The sequence below is a fragment of the Mobula birostris genome, chromosome 2 (assembly GCF_030028105.1).
Source record: "Mobula birostris isolate sMobBir1 chromosome 2, sMobBir1.hap1, whole genome shotgun sequence".
NCBI classification, from domain to species: Eukaryota; Metazoa; Chordata; class Chondrichthyes; order Myliobatiformes; family Myliobatidae; genus Mobula; species Mobula birostris.
This window is the reverse complement of record NC_092371.1, coordinates 22,963,763-22,991,070: the sequence shown is the minus strand read 5'-3', so window position 1 is coordinate 22,991,070 and position 27,308 is coordinate 22,963,763. Positions and strand designations below refer to the sequence as shown.

Sequence of the window (27,308 nt, the reverse complement as noted above, 5' to 3'; positions counted from 1 at the left end):
GAGGTCGAAGTATTCTGCCTGTCTTCCCAATGTCTTATTGACAAAGGATAAAATTTTCAGTCTTGCATTCACATTTCTAGATGGTCCTGGTCCTATCTCTACAACGTACTGTGGTCCTACACCCACCGAGGAGTCTCTGGTCCTCCAGTTGTAGAGATGTTTTTGTTCCCGAACCTGGCTGTTAATTTTGGAACTATTTTTTCAGACACCTAATTTATAACAATTCCTCTCTGAATTCCTCTCTCTTCCTGTAAGGAGCACTTCAAAACCTACCACTTTAACTAAGTAACACACATAAAAGTTTCTGGTGAACGCAGCAGGCCAGGCAGCATCTATAGGAAGAGGTACAGTCGACGTTTCAGGCCAAGACCCTTCGTCAGGACTTTAACTTTAACTAAGTGTTTAGTTATCTGTGTTAACATCTAGAACATAGAGCATAGAACATAGAACATTACAGCACAGTGTTAATGTAACAGATCTCTGGAAATGCTCCTGTGAAGTGTCAACGCATCCTAACATATCATAACTGTTGTTCAAAAAGCATTGAAATAGTCTGTAGCATGTTTACAGAGAAATTATTGCTGTTATTGGCAACCCTGGGTGCTTATACTGTATTCTGAGGCCAGTGAGACCAAAGGGTTGATGTGAGAGGCCACTATTGCCCCCTAGCTTTAGCTGATCCAGTAGGTTTGTACGATAAGATGGGCAGCCACTGAGCCTAAAGCGTTCATTAACACCAATACAATGGACTGCCACAGTTAGCTGAGTTTCAAACATGCAAGCTGAATATAGGAAATCTGTGGTTATTTGATTACAGCTGTGGGATATTCTTGTCCATTTTTCATTGCCCAGTGAGAATATTGAGTGACACACACATGCTTCAGTCTACTGAGAACAGTTGACTCTGAAACTGAGCTTCATGGTTAATCCGCAAACAAGAGGAATTCTGCAGATGCTGGAAATTCAAGCAACACACATCAGAATTGCTGGTGAACGCAGCAGGCCAGGCAGCATCTCTAGGAAGAGGTACCATCGACGTTTCAGGCTGAGACCCTTCATCAGGACCCTGTGAGTCCTGACGAAGGGTCTCGGCCTGAAACGTCGACTGTACCTCTTCCTAGAGATGCTGCCTGGCCTGCTGCGTTCACCAGCAACTTTGATGTTCATGGTTAATCCTTTCAGCAGTAAATGTTTGGGGAAAAGACACAAGGATACTCTACGAGGACAAAATTGCCACACTCTAGAATTGCCCTAGAAATCAGAAATATCTATCAGTCCCAGCTTGAGGTTTACTTAATATCCACAGTTCTTTGGAGCAGAAATCTTTACAGATCCACAACCCTTTGAGAAAAGGAATTCAATCCCAGTTTTGTGTAAACTTTTTATTCTGAAACAACATCTCATACTCCTCAATCCCCCACGAGCAGAAACACCTCTACAGCATTAAACCTTCCAAACCCTTTTATAATCTTGTTTCATTAAGATAACCTCTCATTTCTCTAAATTTCAGAGTGCACAGTCAAATAACTGGCTATGTAAAGTCTTTCATTTGTTGCTAAAAATGAAGAGTGAAGTTCTTAGATAAAATAACTCAGTGGAAACGTTACAACTGAGTCATAACTTTAAAAAAGTGGTATGTATTTTTGATTTTTGTTGGATAACTAGAGAATTTCCCTGAACCTCCAAGGTGACATCTAACGAGAGCCAGTGTGCTTAGGCGATGAGTGAAGATGAAGATTGTTTGTTGCAGTGTTCTCATTCTACCTGATCCCAGCTGAGTTTTTCCAATGCCATTAGGGCTAGGGTGTTGGCACGTGGCCAAGTGGTTAAGGTGTTCGTCTAGTGATTTGAAGGTCGTTAATTCGAGCCTTGGCTGAGGCAACGTGTATGTCCTTGAACAAGGCACTTAACCACACATTGCTCTGAGACGACACTGGTGCCAAGCTGTATGGGTCCTAATGCCCTTCCCTTCGACGACATCGGTGGCGTGGAGAGGGGAGACTTGCAGCATGGGCAACTGCTGGTCTTCCATACAACCTTGCCCAGGCCTGCGCCCTGGAAAGCTTCCAAGGCGCAAGTCCGTGGTCTCATGAGACTAACGGATGCCTCTTTAAAAAAAAAGGGCTTGGCTGAGTTTCTGAGGTGGTGAGGAAGCATTGATGTGGTCAGTACAACCTGACAATTGCATTTTGGCCTCTCAACCTGCTTTAACTGCTTAGGGAAGTGATCAGCTGGGCTAAGTTTAACGCTGGGATACCTTCAAGTTTAGGAGGAGCTCCAGGCGAGTGGTGGCATCTTATGTTTGTAAGGTTAACTCAGACTCCCGGTTCCAAAGGTGAACACATTCAAAAACCTCATTAACCTTGCTATTCCTTTCAGTGGTGAAGTAGAGGACCCGAGAACTTAAGAAATCAAAGCAGGACTGGACCATTTTCCCCCACTTTTACTCCACCATTCAATCAGATTCTTCTTAAAAACAGGCTTTTGTTGACTCTGGCATTGTCTTGCTCTCTTTATGGAACTGATCTTCTACCTCTCAATCACTTTCCTGCTCTAAAGCCTCATCCTTGATTCCCCTAATATCTAAAAGGCTATTGCTCCCTGCCTTGAATAGTCTCAGCAAGTGAACCTCCAGGGCCCACTAGAGTAGAAAATTTCAAAGATTCACTACCTCTAACTGAAGAAAATTCTTCTTGTTTCTTCCAACCCCTTATTTTGAGTTGAAGGGTCTCAATCTGAAATGCCAACTGTCTACTTCCCTCCAGTGGCATATCTAGGGTATGGCAAGTATGGCACGTGCCCTGGGCACCAATGGGCAGTTTCTATTAAAGTCAGACAAGCCATCCTCGGATAGTGAAAAAAGAATTTTCTTCAGATGTATGATCTGTCTTTGATTATCATGGGTGAAAAGCACTAGGATGGCCTTATTTCAGAGCATTGTGTAAGAAGAGGATGAAACGTTTCTTCACGAAGAAGGAGGAAAGCGGAGCTGAAGGACGGAAGAGACGGAAGTTGGAGGCGAAGGAAGCCAAGACTTCGAGCAAGTTCTTCATGCCCTTCTTTGAAAAGCCCAGAACAAGTAGTTCGATACGTTCCATGGAGTCGCCTGCACCTGCTACAAGTTTGTTAGAATCCGAAGGTGGATCAAGGACAAATGCATCGCAAGCTGAGGAGGAAGTCAAGTCAGATAAATCCGAGTATGCTGAGATTAAGAGTGAGGCTGCCTCAGAGAACGTGGACATGACAGGAGGGGAAGACGATGGTGGTGGTGGTGATGTTGAGTTTATTGACGAGATTGAACCTGACGACACTGAACCTAGTGAACTGGATGGTGTCAAAGAGCCTTGAACTGTCATACCAGAAGTGATTGAACAGCATGACATCGGACTTCTGAAGTTCGACAAGGATACTGGAAAAGCAATTCTGCCTGACGCGTTGAGAACAGAAATAATAAAGCTGGGTTCGAAGTATTTCCAGAACAGTGAGGGACCTTTCCTACCAACAAATAACCGCTCAATGAACAAAACTTGGTTCAAGAGGAAATTGGGAAATGGTTGTGGTGAGGAAGTGACTCGCTCATGGCTGGTCTATTCCCCGTCTAAAAAGTCTGCATTTTGTATCTGTTGTCTTCTCTATTCCCGGTCAGACCATCAATTCTCATTGGAGCAGGAAAGTGGATTCAACCAGTGGAAAGCACCTGAAAGGATCAGTGTTCATGAAAATGCCAAGAATCATCAGGAATGCCTCACACAGTGGAAAGAAATGGAAAGAAACTTAGCTGGAAACAGAGGAGTTATTGACACGGTATTTCAGTTACAGATTGAGAAGGAAAAGCAGAAGTGGTGTGTTATCTTGATGAGAATCCTTCACTGCATAAAATTCCTTGCGACTCAGAACCTGGCTTTGCGAGTACACAGAGAGGTCACTTCAGCTAGACGATGACTCCAATGTGTGAAATTTCCTTGTTTTACTGAAACTACTGGCCATCTTTGACCCTGTCATAAAACAACACCTCACTCATTTGGAAAGTCATCCTGGATCCACGTCTTATCTTTCATCAGGTGTCCAAAATGAATTCATCCACATGATGGCATCCACTGTTCGCCAGTATTTACTGAGAAGCATTCATAAAGCCAAGTACTATGGTCTCATGTTTGACTGGACTCCTGATCAGGCACACCGTGAGCAGGTATCAGAAGTAGTGAGGTATGTGGAAGTTGATTTTGAGAGGAAAACAGTCCGTGTTGGAGAGTCCTTCCTTGGTTTTATCCAGATATGCCAGAAGGATGCTGAGAGCTTGTTTGAAGACATCTTGTAACAGCTAGAGAAGGACGAAATGGAGCTGCAAGATTGTCGGTCACAGTGCTATGACAACGCTGCTGGGATGGCTGGACACAGAAGTGGTGTTCATCAAAGAATAAGTGAGAAGAACAACTTGGCAGTGTTTGTAAATTGCGACAATCACTCACTCAACTTGGTGGGTGTACATGCAGCCAAGCAGGATACAATGACGGTCACGTTTTTTGGACCCATCGAAGCTCTCTACGTGTTTTTCTCTCGTTCAACACAGCGCTGGGAAAAACTCAAAAACGCCGTGCCTGTGGTTGTTAAGTCGGAGTCCGAAACCAGGTGGAGTGCAAGGACAAAAGCAGTGAAGCCTGTCAACAAGTACCTTGAGGAGATACTTCAAGTTCTCCAGGACATGATAGACAATGAAAACGAGAACAGTGAAACAAAAAGTGACGTAAGGCAGCTGTACAACCGCATGTTGAGTTATGATTTTCTGATTTTGCTAGGATTTTGGAACAAAGTACTCATTTACATTGACTGTATTCAAAAGAGGCTGCAGGATCCTAGCATGAACTTCCACGATGCTGCCCTGGATATGAAAGCCCACCAAGATCATTCTTATGATGAAAGAGAAGTGTTGGTCAGTGAGTCTCTCAAAGGAGTCAGTCTCTGTCAAGAATGGAACACTGAAGTTGAAGGATGTCAGAGACGAGAAAAACGAATGGCTGATGAGAACTCGAGAGACGCTGAGTTAACAGCTAAGGAGGAAACGGAAAGAGTCATGAAGGGAACACTCAACTGTCTTCACAGAGAAATGGACGAAAGGTTCGCTCGTTTGCACGACACTGACACCAAGTTTGGGATCCTTCTCGATGTCGAGAGACTGTGTTACGGCGCCGACAGTAACGACCTAAAGAAGAAGTGCGAAAATTTGGGCGAATTGTACAGCTCTGATGTTGATGGACAGCAGCTATATGAAGAAATTTTGGATTGCAAAATGTTGCTATCAAGGCGGGTCAACATGAAAATATCAAGACCTGAAGAGTTTCTTGAATTTATTGTTCAGTATGGAGATGACAGTATCTTCCCCAATCTTCGCATTGCTATTCAGATAATGCTAACCATCGCAGTTTCCATCGCCAGCTGTGAGAGATCATTCAGCAAGTTAAAACTAATACTTTCGTATTTGAGAGCCTCCATGGGTCAAGGCAGACTCTGTGATCTTGCTCTGCTGAGTGTAGAAAGAGAAGAAACTGAAAAAACTGACTTTGATCACATCATAGACCAATTTGCATCAGTGAAAGCCAGGAAGGTGCAATTATAATTTTCATGTAGTGCCATTAATTTGTTAATTAAAAGATTAACGAGCTTGACTTGTATTTTTGAGCTGATATTATGGTAAAGTTATCTAAAAGATGGGTGTCAGGTGTTTGGACAGGGGCGCAATTTCAGTGCTTGCCATAGGCACTATTTTCTGTAGATACGCCCCTGCTTCGCTCCACAGATGCTGCCTGACTCGCTGAGTTCTTCTTGCACTTTGTTCATGGTTCCAGATTCCAGCACCTGTAGTCTCCTGTATGCTCCTAATTATAGACAATCCAGATAGGGGTAACATTATCTCTGCAGTGACCCTGACAAGTCCAGTAAATATTTTGTATATTTCACTGAGATCATCTCTCATGTTAGTACACTTAGGAAAGTTGGGGCACAGACCAGTTATCCTCTGCTGTCCTTCCAGCATCACACTGGTGAAAATGTTGCTGCATCCCCTCTGATGGCTGGGAGCACATTGGTGCATTTCTATTGCTAAGAAACAACGTCACTTTTGCAGATTAGATTGTTTTAGACTGCAACACTTTAAAGATTAGCATTATTCATCACATCACATCAAAACATCAGACTATACAGCGAAATGTGTCGTACTGTGTCAACGACCAACACTGTCTGAAGATTGTGCCGGGACAACACCGTCTAGGGCAGACAGCAAGTGTTGCCGTGTTTGCAGTGCCAACATAGCATACCCACAACTCACTAACCCTAACACTAAACGTATGTCTTTGACATGTGGGAGGAGTCTGGAGCACCCATGCTTTCACAGGGATAACGTACAAACTCCTTACAGACAGTAACGGGGATCGAACCCCAATCGGTGATTACTGGACCTACAAAGCGAGTGCACTAAACATTACGCTACTGTAACTTATTAACTGCTGGAGGAACCTAGCAGGTCCAGCAGGGGAGTTAGATAAGGCCCTTGTGGCTAAAGGGATCAGGGGGTATGGAGAGAAGGCAGGTATAGGGTTCTGAGTTGGATGATCAGCCATGATCGTACTGAATGGTGGTGCAGGCTCGAAGGGCCGAATGGCCTACTCCTGCACCTATTTTCTATGTTTCTATGTTTCTATCTGTAGAGGCAGCAAGATTGTTGATATTTCAGGACCTGATGCTGGGTCTCAACCTGAAATGTCAACCCTCCAGATGTGCTACTTGACCCTCTGCATTCCTCCAACAGTTTGATTTTCTTCTGCTCCACATTGCAACATCTGCCTTCTCTCGTGCCTTCACTTTAAAGTGTGTTTTTACATCCCACGTTGACAATGGCATGCGCTGTAAATGATTTGCATCACGTATTGCTGAATATCTAGGTATATGCTAGCCTCGGTGATGTATAGTCAACTAAAGCTGATGAGTAACCTCACCATCCTGACAACTGTCGTGCTTCTTCGTCAACATGAATAATTTCATGAGGATCTGGAGGATTTGGATTTGTTGCAGCCTATACCATGGACTTGAATCTTAAAGGATGCTTTTACGAACACTATATTGCTTTGTTCTCATTACAGAAACATACTCCTAAATATATGGAGCATGAGGGTAAGATAGGCGCCACACCAATAGATAAGACCATAAGACATAAGAGCAGAATTTGGCCATTCAGCCCATCAAGTCTGCTTCGCCCTAACTGATCAGGAAGTGATCAACTTCCGCCTTAAATATACACATGGATTTGGCCTTCACCGCAGTCTGTGGCAGAGCATTCCACAGGTTTACTACTCTCCGGTTAAAAAAAGTTCCTCCTTACCTCTGTTCAATTTTGAGGCTGTGCCCCCGGTTCTGGATACCCCCACCATAGGAAACATCCTCTCCACATGCACACTATCTAGTCCTTTCAACATTCGGTAGGTTTCAATGAGATCCCCATGCATTCTTCTAAAAATGTCAAGTGGAGGGGATCATCTTCTGGATTACTGCTGCAGGAAGACTCAAGCTGCCTAAATTAACTAATGTATTAAGTATAAAAGTGGTTGCAGGGCTTATAGCTCAGCTATAGTTATCACTAATACCTCCATAAGTACAAGAGATCTTTTTTCAAAATAACTGACAATGGTATAGAATGGGCAATTTGTTTCAGCTGTCTGTGCAACAAGACCAATTAATGTTCAAGGGTTGGAAATTCAGAAGTTTTTCATTCACCTTCCTCACCAGATGAAGACACTTCTTCACTCACATGGGGGAATTCTTCACACAGAGTTTGGTGAGAGTGTGGAATGAGTTGCCGGCAGAAGTGCTGGATACGGGTCCGATTTCAACGTGTAAGAGAAGTTTGGATAAGTGCATGGATGGGAGGCGTATTGAGGGCTTTGGCCCAGGTACAGGTTGATAGGACTAGGCAGAATGGTAGGGTTGGTATTCTTGCTCCCAGCATGGAATAGATGGGCCAAAGGGTTTGCTTCTGAGCTATACTGTGTGATGACATTGATGAATCTGTCCAAAACTGTTCCACTAGAATTAACTGTTGCTAATATAACCAATTAACGGAAGGTTGGAGGAGGAGAAAATGGCAGCGCGACGCAGCGTGTGGCGGCCACTCCGGTGAATGATATCTGTAATCTGTCAAGTAGGGGACCGTGCACAGTTCTGATTTGATGGAGACAGATGTGAGAGTACGGAGGAACATCTGGAGAAACTTCTGAAATGCCCGCTTCGCTGCCGCTGCTACTGTGTGGTAACCGGAATCTCTGGAGCAGAAGGCCCCGAATCCTTGGGTTTGCTTGTTTCGGCGGCTGGGGCTAGGTCGGAGGTGCTCGGCAGAGGATGGCACTCGGGAGGCTGTATCGGAGGGGCTGGTCGGAGGCTCAAAGTTTTCGGATGGACGGACTCGGTGTTGGCTGTGGTCGGTTGCTTCCAAGGCATCGGCAGTTGTCTTGGAGTTTTATGGCAGGGAGCTTCTCCCTTTTGCCGCCTGCTATCGGGGACTTGGGAGTCGATCGGGACTTCAGACTTTTTTTTAACCATGCCCATGGTCTGTTCTTTATCAAATTATGGTATTTCTTTGCACTGCTGTAACTATATGCTATAATTATGTGGTTCTGTCAGTGTTGGTCTTTGGTTTGTCCCATTTTCTGTGATATCACTCTGGAGGAACATTGTGTCATTTCTTAATGCATGTATGCATTTCTAAATGACGATGAAAGAGGACTGAGTGTTCTTATAATCTAATTTATTATTCTCAATTGGGGTCTTGGATTTTTGACCTCATTATAATGTTGGTGAAAATAGCTTCCATGGGTCAGTCCTCCAGTATCCAAGCTGGTGGTCAGGTTGGATTGTGGGCTCTGAGGGGACATTGGAAGTCTGTGATGTGGCACTCAGTGCAAGGTGCTTGGAAGACAGCAAGAAAGTAGGGTTTTGTCCACAGGTCAAGGATTAGTGTAGGCTCTAGGAGACTGGGGCAGGGGAATGTTGTGCAGGCATTGAGATGTGTTAAAGAGTAAGGTTGTAGAGACAAGGCTGGGAGCAAGAATGCCAACCCTAATTATTTAATTCTCTGGGTGTTTAGCATTCATTGTCCGGGAAGAGAGTGGGACTGGAAGTAGCTGCCTCAAAGTAAAGCAAGGTTTTAAATGGAAGCAGAGACCAGGATTAGATCCCTAATTTACGTTGATCCAGTGTCAGCTTGGAGTTGAGCAAAAAGATACTTGATCCTTGTCTTCTGCCGGCAGAGTGATCACTGCAGCTCACATCAGAAATGTGTGCGACTGCGCAAACGGTACTTTTGTCCGCAGACAGATATCACAGCGACTAAGTGTAGTTACAGGCAATCCCAGTAATTCGTGGAGTGAATACTACATATTGTACTGGTTGGGCACGGGAGTACATTTAGCCAGAGACTCATTCCACTGAGATGCAACATAGAGCGTCATAGGAAGTCATTCCTGCCTGTGGCCATCAAACTTTACAACTCCTCCCTTGTAGAGTCAGACACCCTGAGCCAATAGGCTGGTCCTGGACTTATTTCCTGGCACAATTTACATATTACTATTTAATTATTTATGGTTTTATTACTATTTAATTACTTATGGTGCAACTGTAGCGAAAACCAATTTCCCTGGGATCAATAAAGTATGACTATGACTATGAAGGTCCCAGGCATCCTCATAATCATTTGAAGTGGGGAATTACTTGATTAGTTCAAAAAGTAGGGGATGGTGAAGGTTTGATCTTTACCTCCGATATAAATGTGGAAGACTCACTTCAGCTCAGGCCAAAGGGCACTTCCTTCTCTTGTTTTATGTTTAAATATGGCACCACGCACAAGGAAATCACATTTCAACAAAGAACCATACGGAAAACTACCACCACTGATGACTTCCCCCTCCAAAGACCGACCCCCTCTCTTTTAGAAGGAATTTGTTTATTTATTGCAGATGTGTTCTGACTCCTAAGCTGAGTAAATTAGAAATGCATGAAATTTATTAAAACAGATGACGTTGCAAGCTCTGCATGGACTGAAATTGGGGAAGGTACAGGATTAATTGTTGCTACACGGAGCAGATACAATTGAGTGAGCTAATTCTCCCAGTGGCGGTGGAGGATTCTGGGGTTCTTTATGAGGTGAATTGTCAACGAAAGATAAGGACAATGCAGGGAATATGAACTCTTACATTTCACTGTTTAACCGGAGTTGATTCTAATGAGATAACTTTGGACAGATTCGCTGGTGCCTTTATCTAAATTATAAGAAATTCAGATCCTACCACCGATTCCCTGTGGGACACCGTTCATTACAACCAGAGAAAGAGCCACCAACACCAACTTTGTGTTTCATGAGAGTCAGCTAGTTTTCAATCTTTGCCAGTACAGTAAATGAACCTCTATACCATAAAGTTTCTCTTGCAATAGCCTTCGTCACAGCATCTGATCAGGCGAGATTATTGGACGGGATTTGTGCAACTTTCTAAATGCCGTCTGAGGTAAAACATATTTGAAGATGTAGACGTTAAACCCTGAACAACACTGATAGTCTCCTGGCAACTTGTCCTGGCAGGGGTTTGTAAGACCACACTGGAAACACATCTTCAGTGCTGTGAACTCTTTGGTCTCTGGAACTCTAGTCTTTAGAGGTCAGAGATTATACTAAAGTGTGCAGAGGGCATAATAGGGTATGAAGGGATATATTAGATTAGGTGAGGATATTACATTAAACTCGGGCAAGCAATATATAATGTGGGAAAGTTTACAATTGTTCATTTTGGAAGGGAAAGCAAAAGGTAAAATATAAATGATAAGAGATAGCATCATTGGAAACAGTTCAGAGAAGGTTTACTAGATTAATGGCAAATTGTTGTTTGAAGAAAGATCGTAAGGCTAAAGTTGTATAAACTGGAGTTTAGAAAACTGAGAGGAAGTCTTAGGGTTATACAACACAGAAACAGATCCTTTGGATTAACTTGTCAAGGTGGACCAGTTTCCCACCTGAGCTTCTTCCATTGCCTGTATTTTGTCCATATCCTCTAAACCTTTCCTATCCATGTACCTGTCCAATTGTCTTTTTAACTATAGTAATAGTGCCCACTTCAACCGCTTCCTCTGGCCCCACGTTCCATGCATTTACCACCCTCTGGCCAAAGAAGTTGCCTCCTAAGTCCCTTTTAAATCTTTGCCCTCTCAATATAAACCTATGCCCTCTCGTTTTAGATTCCCCTACTGTGGTAAAAAACCCTGTGACCATTCACTTCATCCATGTCCCTGATGATTTAACATATAGCAGTAAGGCCACTCCTCAGCCCCCTAGGATCCAGGGGAAAAAGTGCAGCTTATCCTAACCTTCCAGTTCTGGCAATATCCCTTGTTAAAACATACGAGATCTTGATGGGTTTTAATGGGGCAGATGTGGAGAGGGTGTTACCTCTCGTTGGAGAATCTAGGGCTTCTAGGTTCCTGTTTGGAAATAACGCTCCTCCCATTTACGATAGAAATGAGGCTTCTTTTCCCCTTCAAGGGCTATGAGTCTATGGAACTTTCTTCCTCAAAGGATGGCAGAAGTGAAATATTTCAATGTTTATGTCAGAGGCAGGTGTGGGGGCGGGGGTGATTGAAAGGATACTGTGGGTAGATGAGAAGGTAGAGATGAGTTTACAGTGAAATAGGCATGTGAACAGACTTAGTGGCTTGATTCATATGCTTGTCTATAAATGGTGTGAGATGACACTGAATGTTAGAGTCATTTATTATGGAAGCAGACCTTTTGGCCTAACTCATCCTTGCCAACTCTGTTGCTCAGTGAGCTAGTTTAGTGTGACTCAAAGACACGAAGCCTCTCCTAGCTACGCACTTACGTGGATGGCTTCTGTAAATTGCTAATGCGGCAGTCTCCATCTCTATTTCTGTCAGTTCATTCCAAGGACAGGATGCACAAGCTAGGTTTTTATTCTCTGGAACACAGGATTTTAAGGGGTGAACCTGATAGAAGTATATAAGATTCTGAGAGGCATAGACAGGGTGGAGGCACATAGTCTTTTTTCCCAGGGAGGGGTTACTAAAAACAAGGCCGAGGCTATAAAACAGAGGGGGCAAGAAATTTTAGTGGCACTTCAGAGGCAGCTTCCACACACAATGATAAATTGGGTACATGACGCATGGCCTAAGGTAGATGGAGTTGAGTTATTAACTTGAAACTTTCTGCATAATTACTCAACGAGTTGAACTGCACGTGCATGTAACGAGAACTGTATAACTCATCTCGTTCTGCCTTAGGCCACAAACTTATCAATCACCCCTACTGTCAACCATTTCTGGAGGTCCAAGACGTCGACTTCTACAAAGAAGAGATCCGTATGCTCCACGACTGTTGGACTGAGTGTGTAAATGTAGGATGGGACTATGTTGAAAAATAAATGTGCTAGGTTTTCTAAAATTGACTCCTTCTACCTTAGGCCACGAACATATCAATCACCCCTTGTATCTCACTCCAGTACATCCATCTGAGATTCTGTTAACAATGGTTGTATCATCAGCAAGGTTATAGATGGCATTTGAGCTATACCTAGCCATACAGTCATGAGTATAGAGGGAGAAGAGCAGTGGGCTAAGCGCACTTCCTTGAGGTGTGCCAGTATTGATCGTCAGTGAGGTGGATATGTTATTACTAATCTGCACAGATTCTGGTCTTCCAACCAAACCATCCGAAGTGAGCTTTGCTGGTATTGTGAAAGTGATGCGGGAACATTTAGAACTGAAGCCACTGTGAATGCAGAGCTCTTTAGGTTTCATAAGCAAAATCAAAGGAAGAGGAATCCAATTCAGTGTATGTGCCTGAATTGAAGAGATTGTCTGAGCATTGTCAGTTCAGTAACGGCTTAATGATAAACTAAGAGATCATTTAGTTTGTGGAATCAAAATAGAAAGCATTCAAAAATAGCTACTACCTGAAGCACAATTTACAGTACCTTTAAAAGAGCAGTTAAAATTGCTGTATCAGTGGAAACCGCAGATTGAGTTGCAGTCAGGAATAAAAGTGAGGTTGTGCAAAATTGCAAGGTCTAAACAGAAACCAGTCTGACTGAACAAATTGTGTACTGTTGTGGCAGAGGCTCACATATACCAAACAAATGCAGGTTTAAGGGTGAGAGGAGTAAAAGGTAAAAAAGATCAAGTTGCAGTTTCAAAGAGAGTACTAATCTGCGTGCTGTTGATGAAAATCTGAAAATGATGAGAGTGATACAGGACTGTGTAGCCTTGAGATTTACAGTGTGAAAATTAACAATAGACAAGCAGTATGGCTTACGCCAGAAGTGAACTGCAAATTAGTTAAAATAGAATTGGACACTAGTTCAGCTGTCTCAGTCATTACACAATATGGGTTTGAACAGCATTTCAAAGATATTGAACTGAAGCCTGGAGATATCCAACTAAGAGATTATACTGGAGAAATAATAACTCCTGTGGGAATGACATCTGTAACAGTGAAAACAACCAACAAGCCAAAGGCCAACCAACCAGCAACCAATAACCAACAAGTTTGTATGTGGTAAAAACAGGAGGGCCAGCATTGTAGGGACGTGGTTGGCTGAGACAACTACAACTTGATTGGAGATCCATCCACCAATTGCATACCACATCCCTGCAATGAGGCCAACTGAAAGCAAATTTTGAAAGGTACTGAATGATGCCACCACTGTCTCCATGCCGAACATCATGAACCATAAGTTTTTTTTCTTACAGTGTGTGGTGGGTGCACTGTCAATGCTGGTAGTGGAGTAGATATACTGTAAGAGTGGTTTTAAGAGGCTTTTGGACAGACACAGGAATATGGAAGGAATGGAGGGACATTATGCAGACAGAATGGTTTACTTTAGTTAGGTGTTTAACCACTAGTTTAATTAGTTAAGCACAACATCATGGGCCAGAGGGCCTGTTCCTGTGCTGTGTCGTTCCCTGTTCTATTGTGAATGTTTTAAAGTAGACACATTTAATGTGGGCCGTTCTCTTACGGTGGGAAAAACGTGTACTTTTGAGAGGTGTTGCTTTTGTGGCACCCCTAAACACCACTTTCCTCTTTGACACAGAATCTTATGGCGAAGGCTCTCTACGACAACAAGGCAGAGACACCTGACGAGCTTGCGTTCCGTAAAGGTGAAATACTGACGGTGATAGAACAGAACATCAAGGGGGACGAGGGTTGGTGGCGATGCTCCCTGCACGGGCGGCAAGGCATTGTACCCGGAAATCGCCTGCAACTGCTCACTGGACCGCAGTATGACATCCAATCCCCGTACTCCCCCAACTGCTCGGCACTGCGCAGGCCATCCCAGCAAAATATTTACCAGATACCAATGATGCAGCATCAAAGCTCGCCCTTGCCTTCCCTGTCTGGGCTGGGAGACAGTGACTACCAGGTACCATCAAGGCCTCAGTCTTACGGTCAGCATTACCAAACGCCAGTGTCATCTGGCGAGTACCGTTGGGACAGAGGACCGGCACCTCCACAACAGGTAAGAAAGAATTCACTGATATATTGTTATAGCATTGGAAATCTGGACTCAGTATGACCAGGCAAAGAAAGGTCTGATACTTGTAATCTGACCCTTCACTGGCCACATAGCCCAGTGTAGAAAGGGCTGATCTACAAACTAAGTGGTCACTAGGGACTGTTTTCCCTGGAGCAACAGTGGCTGAGGGGAGCTTGAGCAGCGGCCAATCGGAGTTCAGGACTCATTAGCAAGGTCAAATAAAAATAAGGCCAGGGCAAGTGGAGCAGCCACTGTTAGAGTGGGACAGTGTTAGAGTGGGGAGACTTTTGGCATTGGCTCAACAGCCTTGGGTGATAACAGGCATGGGTGACGTATGTATCTGGTAAACTTTTTCTTGCTCATACTTCCTCTGTAAGTTAGGGGAGTGAGAATGGCTCCAGGGGCGGTGTTGTGTTCTTTGTGTGAGATGTGGGAATTCAGGGAGACCTCCAGCCTCCCGGATAACCACACCTACACCAGGTGCACCGAGCTGCAGCTCCTCAGAGAGCGTGTCAAAGAACTGGAGCTGCAACTCAATGACCTTCAGCTCATAAGGGGAACTGAGGAGATGATAGATAGGAGCAATGGGGGACGCAGCCACCCCTAGGTTGCAGAAGGCAGCTGAGTAGGTGATTGTCAGGAGAGGGAAGGGAAATGGGCAGCTGGTACAGAGTATTCCTTTGGCTGATCCCCTCAAAAACAAGTATACCATTTTGGATACTGTTGGGGGTGGAATGACCTACCAGGAGATCTGCAGTGAATGGCTCTCTGGCACTGTGGCTCAGAAAGGAAGGGGGAAGAAGAGGACTGCAGTGGTGACAGGAGATTCCATAGTTAGAGAAGTAAGTAGGAGAGTCCGTGGGCACGATAGAGAGACCCAGGTGTCAGGGTCACGGATGACTCGGATTGTGTCCACAATGTTCTAAATGGGGAGGGTGAGCAGCCAGAGGTCTTGGTGCATATTGGTACCGATGATATAGGAGGGAAGATAGAGGAGGTCCTAAAGAGAGAATTTAGGAAGCTCAGTAGAAAGCTGAGAAGTAAGACTTCCAGGGTAGCAATCTATTGCTGCCTGTGCCAGATGCCAGTGAGGGCAAGAATAGGATGATTTGGCAGGTGAATGCGTTGCTGGGGAACTGGTGCAGGGGGCAGGGTTTCAGATTTATGGGTCATTGGGATCTCTTCTGGGGAAGCTATGACCTGTAGAAAAAGGGACAGGCTACACTTGTACTGAGGGGTTCAACATACTTGCGGACAGGTTTGCTAGATTTGTTGGGGAGTGTTTAATTTGGCAGGGGGATGGGAACAGGAGAGAGAGGGCTGAGGAAAGGGATGCTGGTTTACAAGCAGAGGGAGTGGAAAGTGAGACTGTCAGGAAGGACTGGCAGATGACAGGGCAAAATTTCAGTCAGCAGGACAGGCTGCAATGTAAAAGGGGGACAAAATTGAAGAGGGGGACAAATACAGGACTGAAAGTGTTATATTTGAATGCACCCAGTATACGGAATAAAGCAGATGATCTTGTAGCACAGTTAGAGTCTGGTGGATATGATGGAGTCACGGCTGAAAGACGATTGTAGTTGGGAGCTTAATATCCAAGAATACATGATCTATCAAAAGGATAGGCAGGTAAACTGAGGAGGTGGAGTGGCTCTGCTGGTGAAAAATGAAATAAATTCCTTAGGAAGAGGTAACATAGGATTAGAAGATTGAATCCTCAAGGGCAGAGTTAAGAAACTGCAAGGGTAGGAAGACCTTTATGGGAGTTATTTACAGGCCTCTGAACTGCAGCCAGGATGTGGTCTACAAATTACAGCAGGAGGTAGAAAAAGCAGGTCATAAAGGCAAAGGCATGTCGGTAGGCAGATAGATTGGGAAAATCAAGTAGATGCTAGATCCCAAGAGGAAGAATTTGTGGAATGCCTATGAACAGCTTGCGGTTGAGCCCACTAGGGAATCAACAATTCTGGTTTGGGTGCTGTGTAATGAACTGGATATGATTAGGGAGTTTAAGGTAGTGGAAACCGTAGGGGCCTGTGATCAGAACATGATAGGGTTCACCCTGCAATTTGAGAGGGAGAAGCTAAAGTCAGATGTATCAATATTACAGTGGAGTAAAGGAAATTACGGAGGCATGAGAGAGGAGCTGGCCATAGCTGATTGAAGGGAACTCTAGCAGGCATGGAGTGTCTGGAAGCAATTTGGAAAGCACAGCATAGATACATCTTGAAGAAGAAAAAGTATTCTAAAGGCAGGATAAAGCAACCGCTGCTGACAAGGGAAGTTAAAACCAACATAAAAGCAAAAAAGAGGGCATAGAGCAAAAATTAGTGGGAAGTTAGAAGACTGAATTTTTAAAAGCCAAAAGAAGGTAACTAAAAATACATACAGGAAGAAAAGATGAAATATGAAGGTAAGTTAGCCAATAATATCAAAAATGATATCAAAAGTTTTTTTTCAGATATATAAAGAGTAAAAGAGAGTCAAGACTAGATATTGGACCTCTAGAAATGATGCTGGAGAGATAGTAATGGGGAACAAGGGAATAGTGAACCAACTGAATAAGTATTTTGCATCAGTTGTCACTATGGAAGGCACTAGTGGTATGTTGGATGTTCGAGAGTGTCAGGAGGCAGAAGTGAGTGCTGGAGTGCTGTTGCTATTACTAGGGAGATGGTGCTTGGGAAACTGAAAGGTCTGAAGGTAAATAAATCACCCGGACCTGATGGACAACATCCAGGGGTTCTAAAAGAGGAGGCTGAAGAGATTGTGGAGGCATTGGTAATGATCTTTCAACAATCAATAGAGTCTGGCATGGTTCCAAAGGACTAGAAAATTGCAAATGTCACTCCACTCTTCAAGAAGGAAGGGAGGCAGAATGAAAGAAATTATAGGCCAGTTAACACACATCAAAGTTGCTGGTGAACGCAGCAGGCCAGGCAACATCTCTAGGAAGAGGTACAGTCGACGTTTCAGGCCGAGACCCTTTGTTAGGACTAACTGAAGGAAGAGCTAGTAAAAGATTTGAAAGTGGGAGGGGGACTGTACTTCTTCGTAGAGATGCTGCCTGGCCTGCTGCGTTCACCAGCAACTTTGATGTGTGTTGCTTGAATTTCCAGCATCTGCAGAATTCCTCGTGATAGGCCAGTTAGTTTGACTTCAGTGTTGGGAAGATGTTGGAGCCGATTGTTAAGTATGTGAATTTGGGGTACTTGGAGGCACATTGCAAAATAGGCTGAATCAACATGGTTTCCTTAAGGGAAAATCTTGCCTGACAAATCTGTTGGAATTCTTTCAAGAAATAACAAGCAGAATGGGCAAAAGAGAATCAGAGGACGTTGTGTATATGGATGTCAACCATATGGCTGCTAAAGAAGTTAAGAGCCCATACTAGCATGGATAGAGCACTGGCTGATTGGCAGGAGGCAAAGAATGGGAGTAAATTGATCCTTTTTAGATTGGCTGCCAGTGACTAGTGGTGTTCCACAGTGATCAGTGTTGGATCTGCTTTGTTTTACATTGCATGTCAATGATTTCGATGATGAAATTGATGGGTGTGTGGCCATGTTTGCAGACCATACCAAGGCAGGTGGAGGGGCAGGTAGTGTTAAGAAAGCAGAGTGGCTACAGAAGGACTTAGACAGATCAGGAGAATGGGCAAAGTGGTGGCAGATGGAATACAGTATGGGGAAGTGTATAGTCATGCACTTTGGTAGAATGAATAAAAGCATAGACAACTTACTAAACACGGAGGAAATTTTTAAAAATTGCAGGTACAAAGAGATTTGTGAGTCCTTGTGTAGGATTCCCTAAAGATTAATTTGCAGGTTGAATCAGTGGTGAGGAAGGTGAATTCAATGTTGGCATTCATTTCAAGAGGACTAGAATAAAAAAGCAAGGATGTAATGCTGAGGTTGTGTAAGGCCTCATTTGTGAGCAGCTTTGGGCCCCCTATTTAAGAAAGGATGTGCTGAAATTTTTAGAGAGCTGAGAGGAGATTCACGAAATAGATTCTGGGAATGAAAGGTTTATCATATGAGCAGTGACTAAATGCTTTGGGCCTGTACTTCCTGGAATTCATAATAATGAAGGGGTATCTTACTGAAACCTAGCTAATATTGAAAGGCATAGGAAGAGTGGATATGAAGAGGATGTTTCCTTTGGTGGGAGAGTCTAGGACCAAAGGGCACAGCCTCAAAATAGAGGGACGTCCATTTAGAATGGAAATGAGGAGGTTTTTTTAGCCAGAGGGTGGTAAATCTGTGGAATTCATTGTCACAGGCAGCTGTAGAGACCAGGTCACTGGGTGCATTTAAGGTGAAGGTTGATAAGCTCTTGATTAATCAGGTCATGAAAGGTTATGGGGAGAAGTCAAGAGAATGGGGTTAAGAGGCAAATAGATCAGCCATGGTGAAATGGCGGAGCAGACTGGATGGGACAAATGGCCTAATTCTGCTCCTACGTCTTATGGTCATGTCTGCTTCACCATTCAATAATGTCACGGTCTTACAAATATTTATAAAATTATGAGGGGCACAGATAGACAGAATAGAGTATGTTTCCAGGGTAGAGGAGTCTGAAACTTGAGGGAATAGGTTTAAGGTGAGAGGGGAGAAATTTATAAGGGATCTTGGGAGCAACTTTTTCCACGCAGAGGGTTGTGGTATAAAGAACAAGCTATCAGAGAACGGGGTACAGTTCCAACATTTAAAAGACATTTGGAGAGGAATGTGGATAAGAAAGGGATCAGGGCAAAGGGGATTAGAGTACACGGGATTTTGTTTTGTCATGGACAATTAGGCTGAAGGAAACAAGGGTTTGGATCCATGCAGTACTCTAAGAATGCAGTATTGTGTCTGAGTTTCATTACTTATTAGCAGCATCAGAATTTTTGATCCAATGTGACCTGGAAATTGGTGTTGGTATTGAAGGTGAGGGGTGTAGTTTTAGGCTACAAAATGATATTGACTGACAGGTAAGAAGATTGTAGAATAAGTAGTAACTGCTTCAGAAACAGGCCCTTCAGCCCGACTGTCCATGCTGACAAGATTTCTGACCAAGCTAGTCTTATTTACTTGTGTATGGCCTAAATGTCTCTAAGCGTTTTGTGTCCAGGTACTTGCTCAAGTTTCTGTAAGATGCTGTTAATGTATCTGCATCAGTCACCTACCCATTTCAGGTAGTGACCATCATCTTGGTGAAAGAATTGCTCCTCAGTTTCCTATTAAATCTCTTCCTTCTCACCTTAATCCTATGTCCTCTAGTTCTTAATTTCCCTCCCTGGAATAAAGACGGTCACCTTCATGACTTTATACACCTCTATAAGATGCTGCCTCATTCTCCTGCACTCCAATGAATAAATCTCACCTTCTCTCTGTCACTCAGTCCCTCGAGTCCTTGTAAATCTCCTCTGCACTCTTTCCATCTTAATCATATCTTTCCTATTCCATGGTGAGCTAAACTGAACACAATATAACAAATGTGGTCTCACCAACATCTTGTACAGCTGCATATTAATATCCTAGCTTCAGTGCCCTGACTGATAAAGGCCAGCATGCCAAAAGCCTCCTTTCCCCCATCTGCCTTTGCCGCCATTTTCAAGATGCCTGTACTCCTAGGTCCCTCTGTTTCACAACCCTCCCAGGGCCCCATTATGATCATTCTACTGAGCTTTCAGACAGGAGGAGTCCTAGACTGGTGAATGTGGGAAGCCACCTATAATAAAAGGCTATGGAGGGGGTGTTTCAGAATGGAGGGTCGTCCTTTTAGAATGGAGATGAGGAGGAATTTCTTTAGCCGGAGAGTGGTGAATCTGTGGAATTCTTTGCCACAGGCAGCTGTGGAAGCCAAATCTTTATATATATTTAAGGCAGAGGTCAATTGATTCTTGATTGGTCAGGGCATCAAGAGATACGGGGAGAAGGCAGGAAATTGGGCCCAAGAGGAAAATTGGATCAGCCATGATGAAATGGCAGATCAGACTCAATGGGCCAAATGGCCTAATTCTGTTCCTACGAGGGGTGATTGATAAGTTCGTGGCCTAAGGTAGAAGGAGTCAATTTTAGAAAACCTAGCACATTTATTTTTCAACATAGTCCCCTCCTACATGTACACACTTAGTCCAGCGGTCGTGGAGCATACAGATCCCTTCTTGTAGAAGTGGTCCACAGCAGGGGTGATTGATAAGCTTGTGGCCTAAGGTAGAAGGAGATGAGTTATTAACTTCAAACTTTCTGTATAACCACTCAAAGAGTTGAACTGCACGTGCATGTAACGGGAACGTCTTGGACCTCCAGGTGGTCCATAGCAGAGGTGATTGATAAGTTAGTGGCCTAAGGCAGAAGGAGTTGAGTTGTACAGCTCTCGTTACATGCACGTGAAGTTCAACTCTTTGAGTGAAAATGCAGAATGTTTGAAGTTAATAACTCATCTCCTTCTACCTTAGGCCACAAACTTATCAATCACCTCTGCTGTGGACCACTTCTGGAGGTCCAAGACGCTGACTTCTACAAAGGAGGGATCCGTATGCTCCACGACCGCTGGACTAAGTGTGTGAATGTAGGAAAAATAAATGTGCTACGTTTTCTAAAATTGACTCCTTCTACCTTAGGCCACAAACTTATCAATTACCCCTCGTATATCTTAAGAGAAAAGTTAAAAATGTGACACAGGTAACTTCAAACTGTTAAAGTAGGCAGGGAAACAACATCCCAGCAGCTTGCTTATCCTGTCAGGACTTGCTCCCTCCCCCACAACTCTCGCGTTCACTTATGCAGCAACAGCAGAGCAATGGCCCATTACAGGTCAGGAGTGAGAGGAAAGAAACACAGAGAGAGACCATCCTTCAAAATGTTCCCTGGCTTTACCTCAGCCACACGCAGACACAGCCACCTTTCTCTTCCCATACGTGTCGATGATTGCCAACATGCTCAAACGTGATGGGGAATATGTGCCAGAACTGCGGTGTCCTGGGAGACACTTTCTTATTGGAATGGGTGTGTGGGATTACAAGAATGGTGTCTAATGAGACTCTGGCAGGAAGATTGCGTATCTGGAAATTATTGAAGGAGATTTCTTTGAAATGGTTTCTCACAGATTACACACATTCCTGCCAGTACAAACAATGAACAGCTGGATCTTTCCCAGATGAACATCTGTATGAATATTCCTCTTGGTTGATAACAAGTCAGCAGGGTTTCATCAGGAAATGATCACCACTATGATCTACATTGCATGATTTGTACATAAATGCCGATCTAACTAACTACGGGACAATTTAGAATGACCAATTAACCTATTAATCAGTATATCTTTAGACTGTGGGAGGAAACCAGAGCACCTGGAAGAAACCCATGCAGTCATGGGGAGAATGTACAGACTCCTTACAGTAGCAGGAATTAAACCCAGGTCACTGGTACTGCAAAGCTTTGTGCTAGCCACTACACTAATGTGCCACCCCACTCTCTGTAAACTAGAGATGTGCATGAAAATCCCAGATCAGCAGTTGTTGAGATACCCAAACCACCCAGCCTGGCACTCCATGATCAAAGTCACTTAGATCACATTTTGACCATCAGACTTTAAGACACAAGAACAGATTCAGGCTACTTGGCCCATTGAGTCTGCTCTGCCATTCCATCATGGCTGATTTATTGTCCATCTCAACCCTATTCTCCTGCCTTCTCCTCATAGTCTTTAATACCCTAATTAATCAAGAACCTATCAATCTTAAATATACCCAATGACTTGGCCTGCACAGCCATCTGTGGCAATGATTTCCACAGATTCACCACCCTCTGGCTAAAGAAATTTTCCCTCATCTCTGTTCTAAATGGATGTTCCTCAAATCTGAGGCTGTGCCCTCTGGTCCTAGAATCCCCCACTAGGAAACATCTACTCTGTCTAAGCCTTTCAGTATTTGATTGGTTTCAATGAGATGCCCCCTCATTCTAATAAACCCCAGTGAGTACAGACCCAGAGCTGTCAAACGCTCCTCATATGTTAACCCTTTCATTCCTGGGGTTATTCTTGTGAACCTTGCCTGGATCCTTTCCAATGCCAACACATCTTTTCTCAGATAAAACTGCTCACATTACTCCATGAGTGCGGCCTGACCAATGCCTTAGCGTTACATCCTTGCCTTTTGTACTCTTGTCCTCTGGAAATGAATGCTAACATTACATTTGCCTTCCTTACCACCGACTCAACCTGCAAATTAACCTTTCGGGAATCCTGCATAAGGACTCCGAAGTTTCTTTCCACTTCTGATTTTTGAATTTTCTTTCTGTCCAGAAAATAGCCCACACCTTTATTCCTCCTGTGGAAGTGCACGGTCATGCACTTTCCTACACTACATTTCATCTGCCACTTTTTTTGTCGATCCCCCCCTATCTGTCTAAGTCATTCTTCAGTTTCCCTGCTTACTCAACACTACCTGCCCCGCTTCCTATCTTTGTATCATCTGCAAACTTGACCACAAATCCATTAATACTGTCATTCAAATCGTTGACAGATAACACGAAAATAAGTGGTCCCAATACCAACCTGTGGCATACTACTATTCACCAGCAGCAAACCAGAAAAGGCTCCCTTTATTCCCATTCTTTGCCTCCCACCAGTCAGCCAATCTTCTATCCATGCTAGTACCTTTCCAATCTTTATTTATCTGAAAAAAACTTAGTAATCCATTTTATATTATTGGCTAACTTGCCTTCATATTTCTCTTTATGACTTTTTTAGTTGCATTCTGTTGGTTTTTGAACTTCCCAATCCTCTACCTTCCCACTAATCTTTGCTATATTGTATGCCCTCTCTTTTGCTTTTGTTTTCCTCTGACTTCTTTGTCAGCCATGGTTGCCTCATCCTCCCTTTAGAATACTTCATCTTAGGGATGTATCTTTCCTGCGCCTTCCAAATTTCACCCCCTGCCCCCGTAACATCTGGCATTGCTGTTCTGCTGTCACCTGTTCCAGCTCCTCTCTCATGCATCTGCAACTCCCTTTACTCCAGTGTTATACTGATACATCTGATTTAGCTTCCCTTTCTCAAACTGCAGGGCGAATCCAATCATATTATGATCAGTGCCTGCTAAGGGTTCCTTTACCTTAAGCTCGCTAATCAAATCCCAGTCATTACATAACAACCAACGCAGAGTTACCGTTCCCCTAGTGGGCTCAACCTCAAGTTGCTCTAAAAAGTAATCTCGCAGGCATTCTACAAATTTCCTTTCTTGGGACCCAGCACCAACCTAATCTACTGCAGACTGAAATCCCCCATGATTACTACAACATTGCCCTTTTTGCATGCTTTTTCTATCTCCCATTGTTACTTGCAGCAACATCCTGGATAATATTCGGAAGCCTGTATATAACTCCCATCAGGATATTCTTACACTTGCAGTTTCTTGCCTCTATCCACAAGGATTCTACATCTTATGATCCTATGTCACCTCTCTCTAAGGCTTTGATTTCATTTTTTACCAACAGAGCCACGCCGCCCCCTCTGTGTACCTGCCTGTCCTTTTGATATAATGTATATCCTTGGATGTTAAGCTCCCAACTATGATCTTCTTTCAGCCACAACTCATTAATGCTCAAATCATCATACCTAACTGTACCACAGGATCATCTACCTTATTCTGTATATTGTGTACATTCAAATATATCACCTTCAGTCCTGTACTCACCACCCTTTTTGATCTTGGCCCTGTGTTAACTCATCCCACTGACTGCAATTTTGTCCTATCATCTGCCTGTCCTTCCTCACAGCCTCACTGCACACTGCATCTAGTTGTATACCGACTGCCCCATCATCAGCCCTATCACTCCGATTCCAATTCCCCTGCCAAACCCTGCCCAACAGCTCTAGCAACCCTGCTTTCATGGACATTGCCCCCACCCCCCTTGGGTTCAGGTATAAACCATACTTTTTGTACAGGTTATACAAAAAGTATAACAGGTGTCAGGAAGGGGTAGCATCTCTGGTGGGGGAACATCGCGTCCTTTTCAAGGTGGTTAGCCCACCTTTGGTCCCCACCAGGCACTCGCTCTCACCTGTGGCTCCCCATAGCTGTTTGCATGTGACAGCAGCCACTCCCCAGGCAATGGCTTCAATAAGCCAGCTAAACCAGGTGAGGGTAGCCGATAGGTCTCAAACCCTCGGTGAGATAGGGAGTTGTCTATCCCAGCATGTGAAGACAGACTCCGGCGGATTGAGCGGACGAGACCAATGGAAGGTCCAACGGTCAAGAAGCCGGTCTCTGCAAGCGTCGTGGAACGTGTAGAGCAGGACAAGACACAGAAGACGTCCTGGTCATCCACTGCGCCTAGTCCCATCTCCAGCCATCTAGACTCTGTCTTGCCACTGGATGCAGATGGGAATTGGGAAGAGAGAGTGAGGCTGACACTGCGCAACCCTCCCTCACTTAAATCCAAATCATGCGCTAGTCTCGACATCATCAAAATGGTGTCGAGGTCCTCATCGGCGACGGCGATGGACGAACAACATACCTTCCCCAGAAGAGATCCCATTGATCCATAAATCTGAAGCCCTGCCCCCCCTGCACTGATTCTTCAACCATGCACTCATCTGCTAAATTATCCTATTCTTACGGTCACCAGCACATGGCACAGACAGCAGTCCAGAGATTACTACCCTGGAGGTCCTGCTTTTCAGCTGTCTACTTAACTGCCTATGTTCTCTCTTTAGGACTTCTTCCATTTTCCTACCTATGTTGCTGGCACCAATATGTAGCATGACTTTCAGCTGTCCACCCTCCCCCTTTACAATGTCATGGACCCAAACCGAGACAAACCTTATTGGCACCTGGGAGGCATCTACCATCTGGGTGTCTCTTTCTCATGCATAGAATTTGCTTTCTGCTGCACCGCTCTAATAGAAACATAGACATAGAAAATAGGTGCAGGAGTAGGCCATTCGGCCCTTCGAGCCTGCACCGCCATTTATTATGATCATGGCTGATCATCCAACTCAGAACCCCGCCCCAGCCTTCCCTCCATACCCCCTGCTCCCCGTAGCCACAAGGGCCATATCTAACTCCCTCTTAAATATAGCCAATGTACTGGCCTCAACTGCTTCCTGTAGCAGAGAATTCCACAGATTCACCACTCTCTGAGTGAAGAAGTTTTTCCTAATCTCGGTCCTAAAAGGCTTCCCCTTTATCCTCAAACTGTGACCCCTTGTTCTGGACTTCCCCAACATCGGGAACAATCTTCCTGCATCTAGCTTGTCCAATCCCTTTAGGATTTTATACGTTTCAATCAGATCCCCCCTCAATCTTCTAAATTCCAACGAGTACAAGCCCAGTTCATCCAGTCTTTCTTCATATGAAAGTCCTGCCATCCCAGGAATCAATCTGGTGAACCTTCTTTGTACTCCCTCTATGGCAAGGATGTCTTTCCTCAGATTAGGGGACCAAAACTGCACACAATACTCCAGGTGTGGTCTCACCAAGGCCTTGTACAACTGCAGTAGTACCTCCCTGCTCCTGTACTCAAATCCTCTCGCTATAAATGCCAGCTATATAATCCTCTATCACTACTGCACTCTGAGCCACAGATCCAGACTCAGTGCCAGAGACCAGATCGCTGTGGCTTCCCCCAGTAGGTAGAACCCCACGCCCCACTGCAACAGTATCTAAAGTAGTATACTTATTGAGCCACTCTGTACTAGCTGTCTATTCCCTATCCTTCTGACAGTTACCCAAGTTCCTGCCTCCTGCGACTTAGGGGTGACTGCCTCCCTTTAGCTCTGATCTATCACCACCTCATTTTCCCGTATGAGACAGAAGTAATTGAGGAGCTGCTCTATTTCCTTAACACGTTCTCTAAGGAGCTGTAACTCAATGCAGTTACGCAGATGTAGTTATCAGGGAGACTCGAGGTCTCTCAAAGTTCCCACAAATGGTACAAAGAACATAACACTACCTGCAGAGCTGGTCTCAATGCACTAGCTATGTACTAGTAAAAAAAACTTACTTAGAACCCATGCCTGTTGTCACCTAAGCCTGTTGAGCCAAAGCTGGGCCACTCTGACACTGTCCCTCTCCAACAATAGCCGCTCCACTTACAGCTCTTTTCTTTTTATTAGCCCTGCGCTGATTGCAGCCCACCAAAAGCAAGTTGAAATGCACCCAAGTTCTTTTTAAACCATGCACTGCATCACCAACGAATGACCTCTTGCACTGGTTGCAACCTGCTGAAAAACACCCAAGCTCTTTTAAATCCTCGCACTAAGTCACCAGTGAACGACCTCTTACACTGATTTCAGCCCACCAAAAAAGATTCTTCCTCATTTTGCTGTTTGGTCTGCAGAACAACTGATTATTATTATTATTATTATTATTATCCTCCTCCTCCTCCTCCTCCTCCTCCTTCTTTCTCTCTCTCTCTCTCTCTCTCTCTCTCTCTCTCTCTCTCTCTCTCTCTCTCTCTCTCTCTCTCTCTCTCTTCCCCCCCCCTCTGTAGGATGTATAATTAATTATAGAACTTCAAAGAACTTAAATTCTCAAATACAACCTAGTCTCACTTATAAACTGAATAATAAACTCTTCAATCAGATGTTGATTCTCTTGATGGCCAAACAAAGATTGAATAGAAAACCAAAGTAAATTTAAGCCAGATAGCCTCTTGAACAACCTGCTTCTTTCAATTTTGTATCAATTCCAGCTCAGCAAAACATGCTGGACTGTCTCTGGACTACCACAGT

At 44.1% G+C, this 27,308-nt stretch overlaps 1 protein-coding gene across 7 annotated transcripts in view; it reads left to right on the top strand.

Annotated features, from left to right (window-relative positions):
* The window catches only part of LOC140185146 (cas scaffolding protein family member 4-like), a 120,505-nt gene that overhangs the window by 63,663 nt on the left and 29,534 nt on the right, over positions 1–27,308 (top strand). For 6 of the 7 annotated variants that reach the window (XM_072238576.1, XM_072238568.1, XM_072238534.1 and 3 more), the window contains one exon: positions 14,139–14,564. In XM_072238576.1, the coding sequence (XP_072094677.1) occupies positions 14,139–14,564 (426 nt within the window). Of the gene's footprint in view, positions 1–1,591; positions 1,634–14,138; positions 14,565–27,308 lie in introns of those variants that run through there. The other variant, XM_072238561.1, reaches the window with a different exon arrangement.